General features: G+C 64.5%; 1 protein-coding gene across 14 annotated transcripts in view; it reads right to left on the bottom strand.

Moving 5' to 3' along the window:
- Positions 1-5,553: 5,553 nt before the first annotated feature.
- The window catches only part of FBRSL1 (fibrosin like 1), a 78,938-nt gene continuing 69,406 nt past the window's right edge, over positions 5,554-15,085 (bottom strand). For 4 of the 14 annotated variants that reach the window (XM_047101028.1, XM_047101027.1, XM_047101029.1 and 1 more), the window contains 12 exons: positions 14,836-15,050; positions 14,008-14,058; positions 13,721-13,816; positions 13,118-13,186; positions 12,920-12,949; positions 12,645-12,716; positions 11,782-11,946; positions 11,576-11,708; positions 9,488-9,565; positions 9,201-9,284; positions 8,741-8,945; positions 5,554-7,865 (listed from right to left, as the gene is read on the bottom strand). In XM_047101028.1, coding sequence (XP_046956984.1) covers positions 6,893-7,865; positions 8,741-8,945; positions 9,201-9,284; positions 9,488-9,565; positions 11,576-11,708; positions 11,782-11,946; positions 12,645-12,716; positions 12,920-12,949; positions 13,118-13,186; positions 13,721-13,816; positions 14,008-14,058; positions 14,836-15,050 — 2,171 coding nt within the window. In that variant the 3' untranslated portion in view covers positions 5,554-6,892. The remainder of the gene's footprint in view (positions 7,866-8,740; positions 8,946-9,200; positions 9,285-9,487; positions 9,566-11,575; positions 11,709-11,781; positions 11,947-12,644; positions 12,717-12,919; positions 12,950-13,117; positions 13,187-13,720; positions 13,817-14,007; positions 14,059-14,835; positions 15,051-15,085) is intronic. The other 10 variants (XM_047101033.1, XM_047101039.1, XM_047101026.1 and 7 more) reach the window with 9 other exon arrangements.

A 15,085-nucleotide genomic window follows, 5' to 3' on the forward strand; every position in this document is an offset into this window, starting at 1 on the left:
CACGTTTGTGGAGTTGGAGGCTGGAGCTGGGCAGAAGCCAGCGGCACCCACCTGCCCCCTCCTGGGTCCGGCGCCCCTGCAGCCGCCCCCTCGCAGGTGTCTGGGTCTGCCGGTCCCTGCGGGGCTCTGTCGGGCGGCCTGGGGAGCCTGGGCGGTCCGGGCCTGTGGAGCTAGGGCCCGGCCCCACACCCCCAGAGCCTCAAGCGTGCAGTGACCACACGCGGCTGGCATCTTTCGGGGGGGGGGGGCAAGCTCTCCACCGACGACCGTCACCCCCCACATGCACAGGCTGCCCGAAGGGGTGGACGTCTGTTACGGAGCTCGAGGCTCCCTGTGTCTCCTGGGGCCGGCCGCCCAGGCGCTGAGCCAGCGGGACACTCAAGTCCCCTTGCTCTGCCCTCGGGGGTGACGGGCCTGGCCGTGCTACCAAGGCCCCGGAAGAAGGCAGAGGCTGGTCCCCCCTCACCTGCTTGGGTCTGGCTCCCGACCCCGGCCCCACACCGTCCTCTCCCAGCTCCCGGCTGCCCAGACCGTCCACACCCCATCATCTGGCGTGGCCTTAGGAAACCCCGCACGCCCGTGGAAACAGGCCTTAACCCAAACGCCTGCACGGCCGAGACCGCACCAGCCAAGCCACGCGAGCACGTGCCACATCTGGCGAAGCCACGTCGACCTCGACAACACGGACTGAGGCCGCGAGCCGCCACCAGGGGGACCGAGGCCACGTCAGCCAGCTCCACGAGTACCGAGGCCACCCCGCTCTGGCCTCCGGACCCGGCTGCCCTATTCGGTTTAGACGGAGAGCCCCTCGGAGGAGGGGACCCGCCAGGATCCACCGACACCCGGGCCCGGCCGCGAGCGGGAGGCGCTGGGTGGGACGTGTGGGCGTGGGCGAGGGGCTTTGCGGGGAAGGTGGGGCGCGGCCCCCAGCCCCCGTGAGGAGAAGGGGACGGGGAAAGCCGGCCGCCCTCCGCACAGTGCTGCTGACAGAGGTCGCGCTGGCACGTTCGCGTTTCCGTGCTCAACAGCTCCGGCTTGAGCCAAGCGGATCCCACGACAGACATTCCCACAGGATGTGAGGCCAGGATGGAAGAGATGGAGGCGGGGGGCGGGCAGGAAGGGACCGCTCTGCTGAGACCGAGACCCCGGCTTGGGGAAGACGTCCCGCTTCTGGGAAGCCGGCGCTAGGGGGGCACAGGGTGTCCCCTCCTCTGCGAGCGCAGGATGGGCGGGGCGGGGTTGGGGGCGCGGGCGCTTCCGGGAACTTACCCCGCACGGTCTCTCCCCCCAGAATAAACCACTGAGGATTAACGAGAGGCATCAGCCCCCTGGTTCGCGTCCCCCAGCGCGGCTATCCCGAGGCGTCCGCTCTGGACCAGCTTGATATGACGCGGCGGGGGGCCCGGACGCTCCGGACACGGGGTGTCGCATCGGGAAAGAGAAGGGAACCAGAGCTCAGCAGAACCTCCTGGTCCTGCGGGACCCCCACCGGCCCTCGCCAGTGACCCCCCTCGCTCTGCAGCCCGGGCTCCTGACGGAGCAGAGGGGACGCTGGGCGGTGAACACGGGGCGACGACAGAGGAGCCTGGGACCAGGGCCTGACCCCCAGGAGACTGGTTCCTGTCGAAACCAGGGCCAGTGCCCGGCCGCACTCGCCCTGCCCTGCTCTCGGCTCTCGGCCTCCTGGGCTTTCGCCAGAGCACACGGCAAGCAGGGGGGCGTCCCCGCGTGTCAAGGCCAGGCCAGGGGAGAACGGCACAGACAGGCTGGCCGCCAGTGTCGGGGGCAAAAGTGCGCAGTCCTCAGAAAGGTTGCCAAACAGGCATCGTGTTAAGTAGCCATGTCGACACGGGAGAACTGAGTCCCAGTTTCCCCCTCTGGATTCAGAGACGTGGAGTAACTTGTTTGCTTAAAGTGGTCACGTGCACAACTTTTAAAACCATTTCTTTTTTTTTTTTAACGTTTATTTATTTTTGAGACAGAGAGACAGAGCATGAACGGGGGAGGGGCAGAGAGAGAGGGAGACACAGGATCCGAAGCAGGCTCCAGGCTCTGAGCTGTCCGCACAGAGCCCAACGCAGGGCTCGAACTCATGAACCGTGAGATCATGACCTGAGCCGAAGTCGGACGCTCAACGACTGAGCCACCCAGGCGCCCCTTAAAACCATTTTTTTTTTAATTTTTTTTTTCAACGTTTATTTATTTTTGGGACAGAGAGAGACAGAGCATGAACGGGGGAGGGACAGAGAGAGAGGGAGACACAGAATCGGAAACAGGCTCCAGGCTCTGAGCCATCAGCCCAGAGCCCGACGCGAGACTCGAACTCCCGGACCGCGAGATCGTGACCTGGCTGAAGTCGGACGCTTAACCGACTGCGCCACCCAGGCGCCCCCCTTAAAACCATTTCTAAAGTAAGAGTGCCTGAATCAAGGCAGTGATGTGGTGCCCGAGTGCACCCGAGGTCACTGTGACCGGTGTGGGTCATTTCATAAAAACGTGGACCAGTGAATCCAAGATGGACCGTGTTAGAAGGCCCACGTGTGGGGTCTCAAGTGCTCCCAGACTGAAGGAGGAACGTGCTCCAGCCCCGGACGTCAAAAATGCCGTGAGGCTACGCACCCGTGACTGATTTAAGCCTTTAAAAGGAAGCCAAAAGAAAAGAAAAGCTAGTAATTGGGTATCAAGCTCCAGCCACATCTGAACAGCGAATACCACCCTTGACCGTGGAGCTGGTCACTGCCCGCTGCCAGTGCTGTCCCGGAGGCCCCGGCTCACACGGCAGCACGGCGAGCACAGCGAGAAGCAGGCGCGGGGCTGTCCCTGTCCGAAGGTGACCTCTTCCCGGGAAGTAAGGAACCGGTAGGAGGGTTAGTAAACGGGAAAGGTCAGGAGAGGTCAGCTGTGCCGCCCCAATGGAAACCCCAGCCACAGGGGCTCCTGACGGCCAAGGTCACTTCCCGGCCACGCTGCACGCCCAGCGTGGCTCAGCCAATGCTGGGCTGTGCTCCCCTCGCCCACAGCGGCCACCCGTACGGCCCTGGCTGCAGAGGCAGGGGACCCACGCCGGTGGCTCGGTGCCTACTTCCACGGCAGGTGCACTGACCGGGGTGAGTCCCGCCCCTGGCTGCGAAGGGCCAGGAGTATCGTGCACCCAAAGGACCGGGGAGCTAGTGCTGATCCGCCACAGCAAGGCGTACCACAAATGTATGTGGCCAGGAGCAGTTCGGTGCAATCGCGAAAGCCAGTGCAAACCCACAACTTTATTAGAAGCCTAAAGAACACAGGACTACACGTGGCAAGAAGGTGCAAAACTTGGGGATTTAAAACCTTTACCAAACAACAGAAAAGGAAACCCAGTGAGTTGCGTGGTGGCTTGGGAGGAATCGACATTTAAAGGTGTCTGTTCTCCCCCCAAATTAATCTACGAATCCAGTGCTCTTCCAAAATAAAGTTCACAGGGAAAAAAACGAACAAAACCCCGAGAAGCTAACCCTAGAGTTCACGCGGAGAAGGGCCAGCAAGGAGGACGAAGTGCTCGCGGCACGCAGGTTCCCCCAAGACCGTCCGGGCCAGAGCGCTCCTGCACCTGCCATGCAGATGTCATCCTGGGTCTCCCCCCCGCTGCCCTCCTGACCTGCGGCCTTTCTGTCGGTTTACGGCCTTTCTCCCACCTGAGTTTTTCTCTAGTAGCTTCCAAAGAAAAGGCACGGGAATAAACAGCATGTCTGAAGATGCCTTTGTTCTTGACTGGCATTTGGCTGGGGTGTTCTTCCTACCACTTGTTTTCAATGCCCCAAGTCGTTAGGCCTTTTTTCCTGAACATTCTAAGAGTCGGGGATGGGCATCCCGGGAAAGCCTCTGTCTTATTTTTCCTCAATTTTTCAACTCACTGTCTTTTTGTTTTACCTTCTCGGAGATTTTACAAATTTTATAAACTCTTTTAACTCTTAGAGAGAACGTTTATCTGAAAACATTTATTTTTATGTTAAACACACTTCCTAGGAAGTGATGCTCCAGTGTGGACCCTGGGTCCCTGGAGTCTGGTGCTGCGTTACAGAGGACAGTCCCTTGTGGGTCACTCAAAGGATTACGGCCTTTGGTGGGGAGTGCTCCCCCAGGAGGTACCCACCAGAGTGCTCCCCAAGAGGTGCCCACCAGAGTGCTCCCAATGGGATGCTTCACCAGAGTGTTCCCAGGAAGTACCCACCACAGTGCTCCCAATGGGATGCTTCATCAGTGTTCCCAGGAGGTACCCACCACAGTGCTCCTGGGGGGTGCTTCATCAGTGTTCCCAGGAAATACCCACCAGTGCTCCAGGGGGATGCTTAATCAGAGTGCTCCCAGGAGGTATCCACCTCCCAGGGGGATGCTTCCCAGGGGTGCTCCCAGGGGGATGCTTCACCAGAGTGTTCCCAGGAGGTATCCACCACGGTGCTCCCAGGAAGTACCCACCACAGTGCTCCCAGGGGGATGCTTCACCAGAGTGCTCCCAGAGTGTATCCACCAGTGCTCCCCAGGGAGCAGAACCTCACTATGGATTTTGCTCCATCATGAGTCACCCTCCTCAAGGATAACACACCGTTAGAGAAAGTGACCCCTTGACGATGACATCCCTCAGGGCTGTTACATCCTGCCCCGGTGCAGATACCAACTCTCTCCCGCGGGTGCCATTCCACCAGGGGACCTTACCTGGGACGGGGTGAGCACCGGCCTACTCCCCTCACCCTACGGTTCAGTGCAGACTGTTTTGGCTTCTCACGCAAATGCTGCCATTTACGTGCCGTCCCGGGACCCGCAGGTGGTCCTAGTCAAGGGAAGAGCCTGAAACGCATCTCTGCTCAGACCCACCCATGAGTACGTCCCCAGAGCCCTGGGGGCCGGCGGGCCGGCCGCCCTGTGCATCTTCTCACTGCGCTGCTCGGCCTTGGCGGCGGTGTGGTTTAGCCCGGGCCGCTGGGCACAGCGGGCTCCGTGTGAGGCACCCCTGACTCTCCATGGCGGGGGGGGGGGGGGGGGGCGCCTCTTAGGCTCAGGGCACTTCCGGTCCTGGCTGCTCACCTAACAGGCAAATCCACTCAGGGGGCTCCGTCGGGGCCCCCACTTCTGGACCATGGACAGAGCAGGGGAAATGGCCCCCTGCCGTTCTCCCCCAGGGGGTGGAGGTGGCCAGTTCTGCCTCTGCCCCCTCCCTCCCTGAGCCCTCATTTCTCCACAGAAGGGTCACTCGGCTCTGAATGGTGCCGGGGCAGCGGGGACAAGGCCGGCCCTCCACGGAGGTGAGCCGCCACCCGGTGCGCAGAGAAGACTGAGCAGGCAGACGGGGCGGGACGGGACAAGGGACAGGTCCCAGGCAAAGGCCGGGAGGGCATCCCACAGCAGGAGTGGCCCTGGGGGAGCCAGTCCAGGTGAAGCCGGAGACGGGAAGGTCTAGAAGCCCACGAGGCGCTCCGCCCCTAGGCAGGGGTGACCGGCAATCCCGGGGCTCCGCCCAACGCACCCGGCAAAGACCCCCTACCTTCTCCAATGCCACACAAAACACCCAACCACCTCGTGATCGAAATCAAGACTGTATTTATCTTCATTGATTGACACGAGAACTGAATGTTTAAAGCAACCACAGTCCACAGTGGAAACGGGCTGAAAGTACAGAACGGAGCAAATGGCTGCGGACGTCGAACCGACAGGGCTCAAAAGTGCGGCGGACACACGTGTGGCCGCCGGGGAACAGAAAAGGGCGCTGAGGGCAGGGCGAGGCGGCGTTCGAGAGGTTATGAAAGCAAACCCGAAAGCAAAAGGAAATCATGCCAAGGCCTCGGTCGGGGCAGGGCCACGCTGAGAAACGTTTGCTGACGGCCTTTGCGCAGGAGAGAAAACACCAGTTACCGTTTCGTTTTATGATGAACCTTTTACTCTTCACTCCTAAAAGTCTGCTTGTCAGGTACAGATTCCGAAAACGCTGCGCAAACGAAACCAGGATCCACAGAAGTGTCCTGCGGCCAGAGCCGGCCAGTCCCAGGGAGGGCAGGGCCCCGGGGCTGGGGACCGGGGAGGCCGGCGTGGCGGCTCCGAGCCTCGTTCCCCGGACGGCGGCCCAGCCCCACCTCAGAGCGCTTGCATAGTTGAAGGGTCGGTGCTGCAGTTAAACTTGCGCGCGTTTCCAACCGACAGCGAGGGTTTTTTTTTTTTTGTGACCGTGTTAAACAAATAACCAGAGAGGTTTCTAGAAACTTTTTATAAAGTCTACCCAGGTTAAGAATTTAATAACGCCATATATTTATATTAACAGACTATTTACATATTTCATTTTTTTTTAAAAACCGAAAAAAATCCTCTTACGCTTCTGCATAATAAGGCAAAAAAAGTTTTGTACATTATTATTATCATTTTAATATATATCTGTAAGTTCGGTTCCCAGTACCAAGGGAGGGCCAGGGCCGGCCCTGAGTGGGGGGCCTCACAGTGCGCTGGACAAAATGACCGTGTTTTCTCCATAAATAAGACAAGATCCTGGGGCTCTAGAGAGGGGTCTGAGGCCTTTACATTGCAAATCCGAACTGAAGGTAAAAAAGCAAAAGTTTCCTGTTTTAAGTGTCTAAAGAGCACAAAATTGAAAAAAATACAAATCTATTAAAAACGCTTCTCACCTGTGGGAAAAGATGTACAAACTCGAATTCTCTTCCAGTGGCCTAACCTCAAGCTCGGAAAACGAAAGATCACCCCCAGCAAGGCTGTGGATGAAACTCCCCGACTCCGCGGGCTTCGAGCGGAAAGCGAATGTCACCCCAGGACTGACGGCGCTGTGCTTAGCTTCTAGAAACGTCCACGTAGAAAAGTTTACAGCAGTGCATTTGTGGGAGGGTCTCTGTACAGGCGGCGCGGGGTCCCGCGGGGACTACCGCGCCTCCACCTCCTGGGGGTTGCGGGACGGGGAGTAGTCGCGCGCCTCGGGCCCGTGGCCCCCCAGCGGCGTAGTCCTGCTCCGCGGCGGCGGCCCCGGGGGCGTGGGGGGCCCGCCCGCGGCCACCAGCGGGGGCGGCGCGCCGAGCGCGGCGGCGGCGGCGGCGGCGGCGGGCGGGGTCCGCGCCAGGAGCCCGTTGTGCAGCGCGGCGGCGGCGGGCCCGAGGCGCGGGTAGTGCAGGGCGCCCAGCGCGGGCAGCAGCGCGGCGCCGTCGGGCAGGTGCGGCGCGGCGCCCAGGTGCGCGGCCCGCGCGCGCTCCAGCTCCTCGCGGCGCGCCTCCCGCAGGCGCTCGGGGCTGTAGTCGTGCGGCTCGCGGTCGCGGTAGGGGCGCTCGGGGGGCTCGAACAGGGCGGTCGGGGCCGGGGCGGGGGCGGCGGCGGCGGCGGCGGCGGGCAGGGCGCGCCGGGGCAGCTCCAGGCCGCGGTAGGCGTCGCGCAGGGGCTCCCACGCGAAGCCCAGGCGCTCGCGGCCCGCGGGGCCGGGGCCGAGCTGCAGGGGCGCGGGGGCGGCGCGCGGGCGCTCGGGCGCGGGGTGCGGGCCGGCCCCGGGGGGCTCGGGCGCGTCGCCGTCTTCCCTGCGTTCCTCCTTGACTTTCACGTCGCCCTGGGGCCGCTCGGCCGGCGCCTCGGGCGGCTTCCCCGGCTCGCGGCCCAGGAGGCCGGCCAGGCGCAGGCTGTCGCCCAGGGCCGCCTTGCTGTAGGGAGACGGCGGGCGCGCGGCCGGCTTGGCGCCGTCCTCCCTGGCCGGTGAGCGGCTCTCCTTGACGCGGGGCTCGGCCTCGCGCTCGGCAGGGACCCCGGGCCGGCACGGCTCGCCCTGGCCGCGGAGCAGGAAGCTGCTGACCGGGTAGCCCACGGGAGCTGCGGGCGAGGCCCGGCTCAGCAGGCGCGTCTTCTCCAGGAGGTCCCTGGGAGTGAGGAGACAGACACCTCACTCAGGCTCGGCCCAGGAGGCGCTTTCAAGCTGTTTGCTCCCAGTTCCCACCCTCTAGGACCTCAAGATCCCTCGGGGTGAGTGTGTGGGGGTGGGAGGTCCCTTCAGCACCCTGTCAACACGTGGTAACAAACCCACACCCTCACGGAGGACACCCAACACCCCACGCCTCCCTCCCCTCGATAAACTGCTGGGAAGCCGGCTTTGCAGAGCTCTTCCCGCATACCCAGGCCGCTAGGCCCGCAGGGAGACCCTCAGTGAGGAAGTCGGGCCCAACCAAAGTCACTGGAAGGGTAGGACCCTGGAGTTCCGTCTTGGCCACGGCTGACCCTAGTTCTCCCTCACGAGGCCGAGTCCGGGGACAGGGAAGAGGTCACGGCTCTCAGGACTGGTGTATGAACTGTGGCCTTGGCTGGGGACGCTTCTCTGCTCTTGTCCCCTCGGCCAGCCGGCCACAGCTCAAAACCCCTCAGATTCCAGACTCTGCTGCTGACTCTGGACTAGGACCCCAGCCTAGTCCTGCTGCCCAGGGGCATCCTCCCGGCCAGAGGGTTCCCCCATGGGTGCTCCTCCCAGACCTGGCCCCCACGTGGATGATGCAAGTGCTTCCGTGGCCCTGCTAACCCGAGCTCCCTGCAGAGGGCCTACCGTGGTCAACAAGCCAAGTGTCCCGGCTGCTCCTTCCAGGGGTGGACCCTCCCCCCTCTGGACGGCCCCTGCCCACATCCTGCCCCATCTGGGGCTCTCCCCTGGCCCTGCCCAGCCCTGAGGGTGCAGCGAGGGGGGTCATCAGGGCAGAGCCCTGCAAAGCCGGCAGGAGGCCACAGGAGCCGGCTGGGTGCCACTCACCGCTCCCGCTCCTCCCTGCCCTTGTCTGGCTCCCGGTCGTGGTTGGTCAGGGCTGAGACCCGATCGGGGTCCACAGGCTTAGGCCACGGGGGCGGTGTGGGGAAGGAGGGAGGCGCCCGGTGCAGCCGGTTCCAGGCCTCGTGGGGGCTGGGCAGGCCGTGCAGTGCGGAGCTCTCCTTGGGGGCGAAGATGCCGCTGCCCTGAGCTGGAGGGGGGCGGGGTATGAGGCCGGGATAGCACTGCACCTCTGCCCAAGGAGCCCCATCCCTGCCCAGGGCACCCCGTGGAACCTCAGGGCTGCTGGGGGGGGGGGAAGCACTCCATTCCCACGTGCTGAAGGTGCACCCCAGGGGGACAGCCAGAGGGGACCAGTCAGCCAGGGGTCAGGGTGTGGCCCAAACCCACGAGGAGCTCCGGCGTGCACGCAAGTGAATGGGAAGCAAGCACGGGGGTCACTCACTCAGTGCGTGGCTCCCCAGGCCTCCGAAGGCATTGCTGCCCAGGCTCCCCAGGCCCCCGAAGGTGCCTGACCTGCCGAACGGGTCTGTGGGGACAGCGGGGCTCAGGCTTCTGCGTGGCTCATGCCAGAGCTCCCATGTGACTCATGTGCACCAGGGCCTGTGCTGTGAGTCCAGCAACTGCTACCTATACAATCTGAGGGTCACCTCCCCACCCACCGACATCCCCTGCCCCAGCCCTGAGGTCTGCAAAGACCCAGGCTGACTTCAGGGACCCGAGAGCACCTACCTGTCAGGTGACCAGAGGTCAGGAAGCTGCCGGGATGGGCCGAGGGTCCGAATGGGTTGGTGGTGGGGTGGGCTGCACCTGTGGGGCGGGATGGTGGAAACCTGATGTACCGGGGCCTGTTTGTGGCTCGTTCCCAAGGCGGGGCCACCCCAGCTTCCTCTGGGGATGTCCACACCTCCCACCGGAAGCACGCCGAAGGGGGCAGGTGGCAGTGGAGCCCCTGGGGAAAGGGGCACAGAGAGCCTTCAAGGCTGCCCCTGAAAACGCAGACGGGAACCTCCAACTAGGAGCTAATGTGTCATCGTAGCCACGCAAGTGTCCTGGTGCACAGCGGCCGGTGTCACGGCTGAAGACAGCAGCTCCTCCCGTGGGGTCCCCCGCCACAGCCCACAGGTGTCTGCTCTGCCACTCATCCGTGGCCCTGCCCTGGCTCTCCTGAGACCCCCTGACCCCACCCCAAGGGCAGCAAGTGGGGCGCGGGCCCCGAGAAGGGGCACTGGGTCAAGGGGCCCGGCCTTGCCGCTAGGGTGGGACACACGGCCTCTTTCTCGAGGGTGGGTTTCCGGCGAAGGCCAGTGATGAGGCCACGGGTCTCTCCGGCGTCCCCCGTCTTGGGAGACCCCCACAGGGGAGTGTTTATGTTTTTGCTGGGCTGCCGCAGGCACGGAGCTCCCCCACCAGAAAGCTAAACCCAGTCCTGAATGGCCCCCGGGCCAAAGAAACCAAACAGGAAATCAGGAAACGAGAAGTGGCTGGCCCAGGGCTAACGAAGACGAACACCAGCGTGGGGGTGAACCGTCGCCTGGAAAGAGCACGGGCAGCGAGAAAAGGCCACCAAGTCAACGGGCAGGCTTCCAACTCATGCTGTTTGGCGGGGGGCGGGGGGCGGGCAGAGGCAGAGAGGGAATCCCCCAGCCATAGCCTCCGGACGGCGCCCCTTGTGGGGGGCGTGTCCTGGGCATGTGGACCGCATAGCAGGGCTGCGGCGGGGCCGAATGGGGAGCCCAGGCTCCTGAGTACACCCAGCTCGCGTCCCGGGGGCTCCAGGGACTGAAGCCCAGACGGGGTCTGCAGAACACTAGTGCGTTGGAGCCAGGGGCCGAGACGAGCCACCATGCTTGTGCGGCCAGCCCGGGGGACCCTGCCGCGCCCGTCCACCCAGCCTGCTGACGGGCCCACCCTCACTGTCCACGCGTGTCCCGTGCGACCTGGCTGCGGGTGGAGGTGGGCCTGCGTGAAGACGGGGAGGGGGGAGGGGGTGGAGGAGGGTGGTCAGGGCGGACTCTCTGGACCGGCTGCCCGTCCCTGAGGAGGCACGAGAACCGCGTGGGAGCGCACACAGCCTGGGCCGAGGCAGCCGACCTGGGAAAGGCCTGCTCGTGAGGCCGGGAGCTCGGGTCTCAGGAGGGAGGTTTCTCTCCTTTCTCGGACAGGAGTCCCTCCTGAACCTCGCTCACTCGTGCAGACCCCGATTCACACGGAGCACTGCCCTCCTGGGAGTGTGGTTTGGGTGTGTGCGGGCCAAGGTGCCCACAAACACCCTGGGCTCTGGGTCCGTGGGCTCCCCTGTGAAGCACGTGTTGTCCCGGGACCCCACAGGACAGCGAGCCCTGCGCCTGGCTTCCGCTGATCTCGCCCCACATGCCTCTCCCCTTTGCCCACGTGCTGCGTCCCTCCCCTGTGACACGTGCTAGCTGTGGGGGTGACCTCTACTGAGGTGGAAGGGCTCCTCGTGACCCTCGAACCTAGGGGTGCTCCTGGGGCCCCAGCACAGCAGGCCAGTGCAAGGCGGACGCGGGAATTCTCGGGGCAGGGTCCTGCCGTTCTGAGGAAGGCGGTAGCCCTTCCTGAGAGGGAGGCGGGGCTGGGGGAGGGGCAGTCTGGGTGCCGGGAGGACCCCTGGCCCTCCTGGCCTCAGCAGGGACGAGGGAGAGCCTGGGCAAGCGGCAGAGACCGACGGACGGCAGGGTGGGGCAGACTTGCAGCGTCTAGAGGGGTCCTGCTCCGAGACCGGCCAGAGGGAACAGGCAAAAGCGCCCCTGCCCGCCGGACACCCCCTTTCCTCGTGCTCTGGACGGGGCGCCTTACCCGAGCCGGAGAAGAGGGGCCGGGCCAGCTCCTGCGGGTACTGCAATCCGGCAAACACGCCCGGGGCGGGGGGTCTGCTGGACAAGTCCAGCTTGGCGCCCACCTCCAGCTTGTGGGGCTCCAGCTGCACCTGCTGAAAGGGACAGAGCGTGTGCTGGGCCTGTGGCCTGGTCAGCCCCTGACCACCACCAAGCGTGTGACGCTACCTGGGCACTGGTCCCAGTGAGGCCTCGTGACTCAGCACGGAGTGCGGCCGTGACAACGCGTGCCGGGCGCAGGAGGTGTTTCGTGAACTGCTCTTTGGAAGCTGTGTGTTTTACGCTAAAGCGGATCTCGATTTGGATGTTGCCTTTTCGTTGGAAATACTTTACCTGGGTTAAGATTTTGCAAAGCTGAGCTGAAACGTACCTACGTTGTTTTAAATATGCTTAAAAGCTGCCCCGTGACTGAATTTGGCATCACTAGTAACATTTAAATTTATCTAAGTTAAACAAACCGAGAAAGCCCGCGCCTCAGCGCTGAAGGCCACACTAGGCACGGGGCCGGGTGAGCGCTTCCTGGTTCCGCTGTGGTCCCGCAGCCCCTGCGGCCCTGCCAGCCTCCGGCTCCCCATCGGGGCAGCGGGGGCACGCTCCGTGTGACGAGGGAGGGAACCCCAGCCCAGGCGGGGGCACCCCCACAGTGCTGCTGCGTGTGGAGGCCGCCCCGCCCCTTCCCCGCCCCTTCCCCGCCCCCAGGGTGACGCCAGGACACCTGCGGAGGGCAGCACCCGCGTCTGGTGGCAAGCTCCCGCCGACTTCTCGTAGCCCCCGGGACGTGATGGTTTTTGAAAGCCGTGCATGGAGGTGGCGTGTGTGACCAGAGATGTGTGGAGGTGGGGTGGGGATGGGGCGAGGCCCTTGGCTGCCCCCCTGCCCCGGTCTGGGTGGGGGCGGGTCCCCCAGCTGGCACCACCCACCCCTCCCTAACCGCAGCCTGGGGTCCTCCTGCGTGGTCCCCAGCCAGACAAGGGCGCATCAGGGACGCCCTGGCGCTCTGCCCGTCGGCAGCAGGGGCAGCTGGCGCTCACCTTCATCTTCTGCTGATGGCGATATATCTGCCAGGCGATCTGCACGTGCATGGCACACCACTTGCCGGGTTTCTGTGACGGGGCGGGCCACACACTCAGCTGCACAGCGGGGACCTCTTCACCCTGCCCCCCCCCACCCCCAGAGTCCTGCCGGCACAGGCACCCCTGTGGCCATGCAGGCGGAACCCAGGATCCTCCCCAGCTGCGAGCCTCCCCGAGACCCCTTCCTCCCAAGGAGGCGTGCACGTCCACGCAGACGTGTGCCACACACTCACCCTGACTGCCGTCCGGTACGGGTCAGACACCTACCGTCGAGAGAGAACAAAGAGTTAGGTCCAGGCTCTGGGGGTGGCCGGGTCCCAGGGCTGGCGGTGGGGGACGGACATGCCCCACAGCAGCCACCCCCTCCCCCAGCGAGGGGCACCGGGCCGGCTGGGGTGACCGCAGGGAGGGTCGGGCACTGCCGCACCTACCCCGGGGGCTTTCTGGAGGAGGGTGTGAACAGCACTGGCTCGACCCGTTACCTCGATTGGGTTTGAAGTCTGAAGGGAGAGAACGGGGTGTGAGACAGCTGCAGACCCCAGGTGCCCAAGTCCACCTTCCACACTGCCCGCCCCCCCCCCACCCCACAAGGGGAGGCCTGGGTTCCTACATCCTCAGCCCAAGGGCTTCTGCAAAGGTGGGAAGGGGATCCCGACACAGCCATGCCTGGGTTGGGGGGCTGAAACAGCCCGGCTTCAGGGAGGGTCAGAGAAGCGAGCCCAGTCCTGCCCGGGGCCTCCTGTGGCACGGACAGCCCCGTAGCGGCCACCCCACACGACCTCACCTCACGGTCCTCCTCACCCTGACCTTGAGCATGCCCAGCTGAGGAGTAAGCATGCGTGAAGCATGGCTCCCGCCGTCCCCTGGTGCCCCACCCTGCTGCCGTCTAGACCGGGGGTCCCGCCGCGGGGCTGCACAGACGCATCCCACCCGGAACGCTGGCTCACCCCCACACTAGGATCGCAGCATGTGACTGCGTGGCGGGGCCTCCCGCTGTGCCCTGAACCCTGTCCCACCCCAGGAGCAGCTGGTACCTTGGGCTGAAAAGCACCCTGTAGGGACCCAAAGGGGCCTGGGTGTGGGAGCAGGGTGGGCAGTCCGGGGATGGCAGAAGAGAAGGATGGGAAAAACTGCAAGAGAAAGACGGGAGCGTTCCGGGGGCCCCGCTAGGAGCACGCACATCCCGGGTGGGGGCTGTGGGGCCCGGCCCCCTGCACCCGGCAGAAGGTGCCCTGACAAGGCCTCTGGGTAGGCGTGGCTCCACCCTTCGCCCGCCCCCTCCAGCCCACGGACCAGTGCAGTGACCACGAAGGACACTCACGTTGGAATGTCGGAAGTAGGGGCTGTCCAGCTTGGGCGCGTATTTGTCAAACTGGAAGGGAAAGAGGTGGACGTGAGGCCTCCCGAGCCTGCCCTCACCCTCCACGGGGCCCAGCACCCGCGCCCCCGTGGGCCAGGCAGTGGCCCGGATGGCTGTCCTGCCTCCTGCAGCTGGTAGTCTGCGGCCAGCTGTCTCCCTGAGGGCATTTCCAACGGCCTTGAACTGGCCTCGGGCTCAGGTTCTCAAACCGGGTGGATCTAAGTAAGGGGCCCCTGTTCTAATGGTCCCACTGTGGGAGTTGCAAACTGGCCGGTCTGGACAGTCTGAATCTATTCCTGAAGCCCAGGAGGTGCTGCAGCCATGACGGGGGTCGGGGGGGGGGGCAGGGCCAGTGGTCAAGCAGTGAGACGCCCCCAGGCCCCCAGCAGAGCCTGGTGGGGGTAGACTCTGCCCCACACAGCAGCTGGCTCAAGAGAGGAGGCCCCAGGCCCCACGGGAGGGCATCCTGGTTCCCCGGCCCCTCAGCCCTCAGTCTCTGGACCTGCTGCAAACTGAGACTTGCAGACCCTGCGTGGGCACAACTGGCCCCAAGGCCACGTCACCTGTGTGGATGTGGGGCACCCGCCCAAGCCCAGGACAGGGAACCTCATGACATGACGTCACCCAGAGGGGGGCCAGAGGGAGGGGCCAGAGGCACAGATGGACGGCAAAGGCCGGCGTCGGCCCGCGTGCGTGCGGAGAGCGTCTGCGTGTGCCTGCTGTGTGTCCCGCCGCCCGGGCCGCCCCCGCCCGCCCGCCCGCGCGCGCGGGGGGGGGGGGCCTACGCACCGGCGGGGGTGCGGCGGGCTGCAGGAGCGGCGTCGGGGGCAGCCCCGCGGGGAAGGGGGCAAATGTGTGTTGGTGCTGGTGTGTGTGCTGGTGTGTGTGTTGGTGCTGGTGGAACTCCGCCCGCAGCAGAGCCCCCGGGCCCAGGGGGGCGCCGGGCCGCTCAGCGCTCTGGACCAGAAAACGCGCGTTCAGCTCTTGCCTGAGCAGCTCGTGATCTACAAGAGAAAAAGAGAGAGAGACGGAGAGGCAC

Source organism: Lynx rufus, unplaced genomic scaffold, assembly GCF_022079265.1.
Source record: "Lynx rufus isolate CCGP_SWC_20201006 ecotype Redwood Valley unplaced genomic scaffold, mLynRuf1.p SCAF_55, whole genome shotgun sequence".
Taxonomy (NCBI): Eukaryota; Metazoa; Chordata; class Mammalia; order Carnivora; family Felidae; genus Lynx; species Lynx rufus.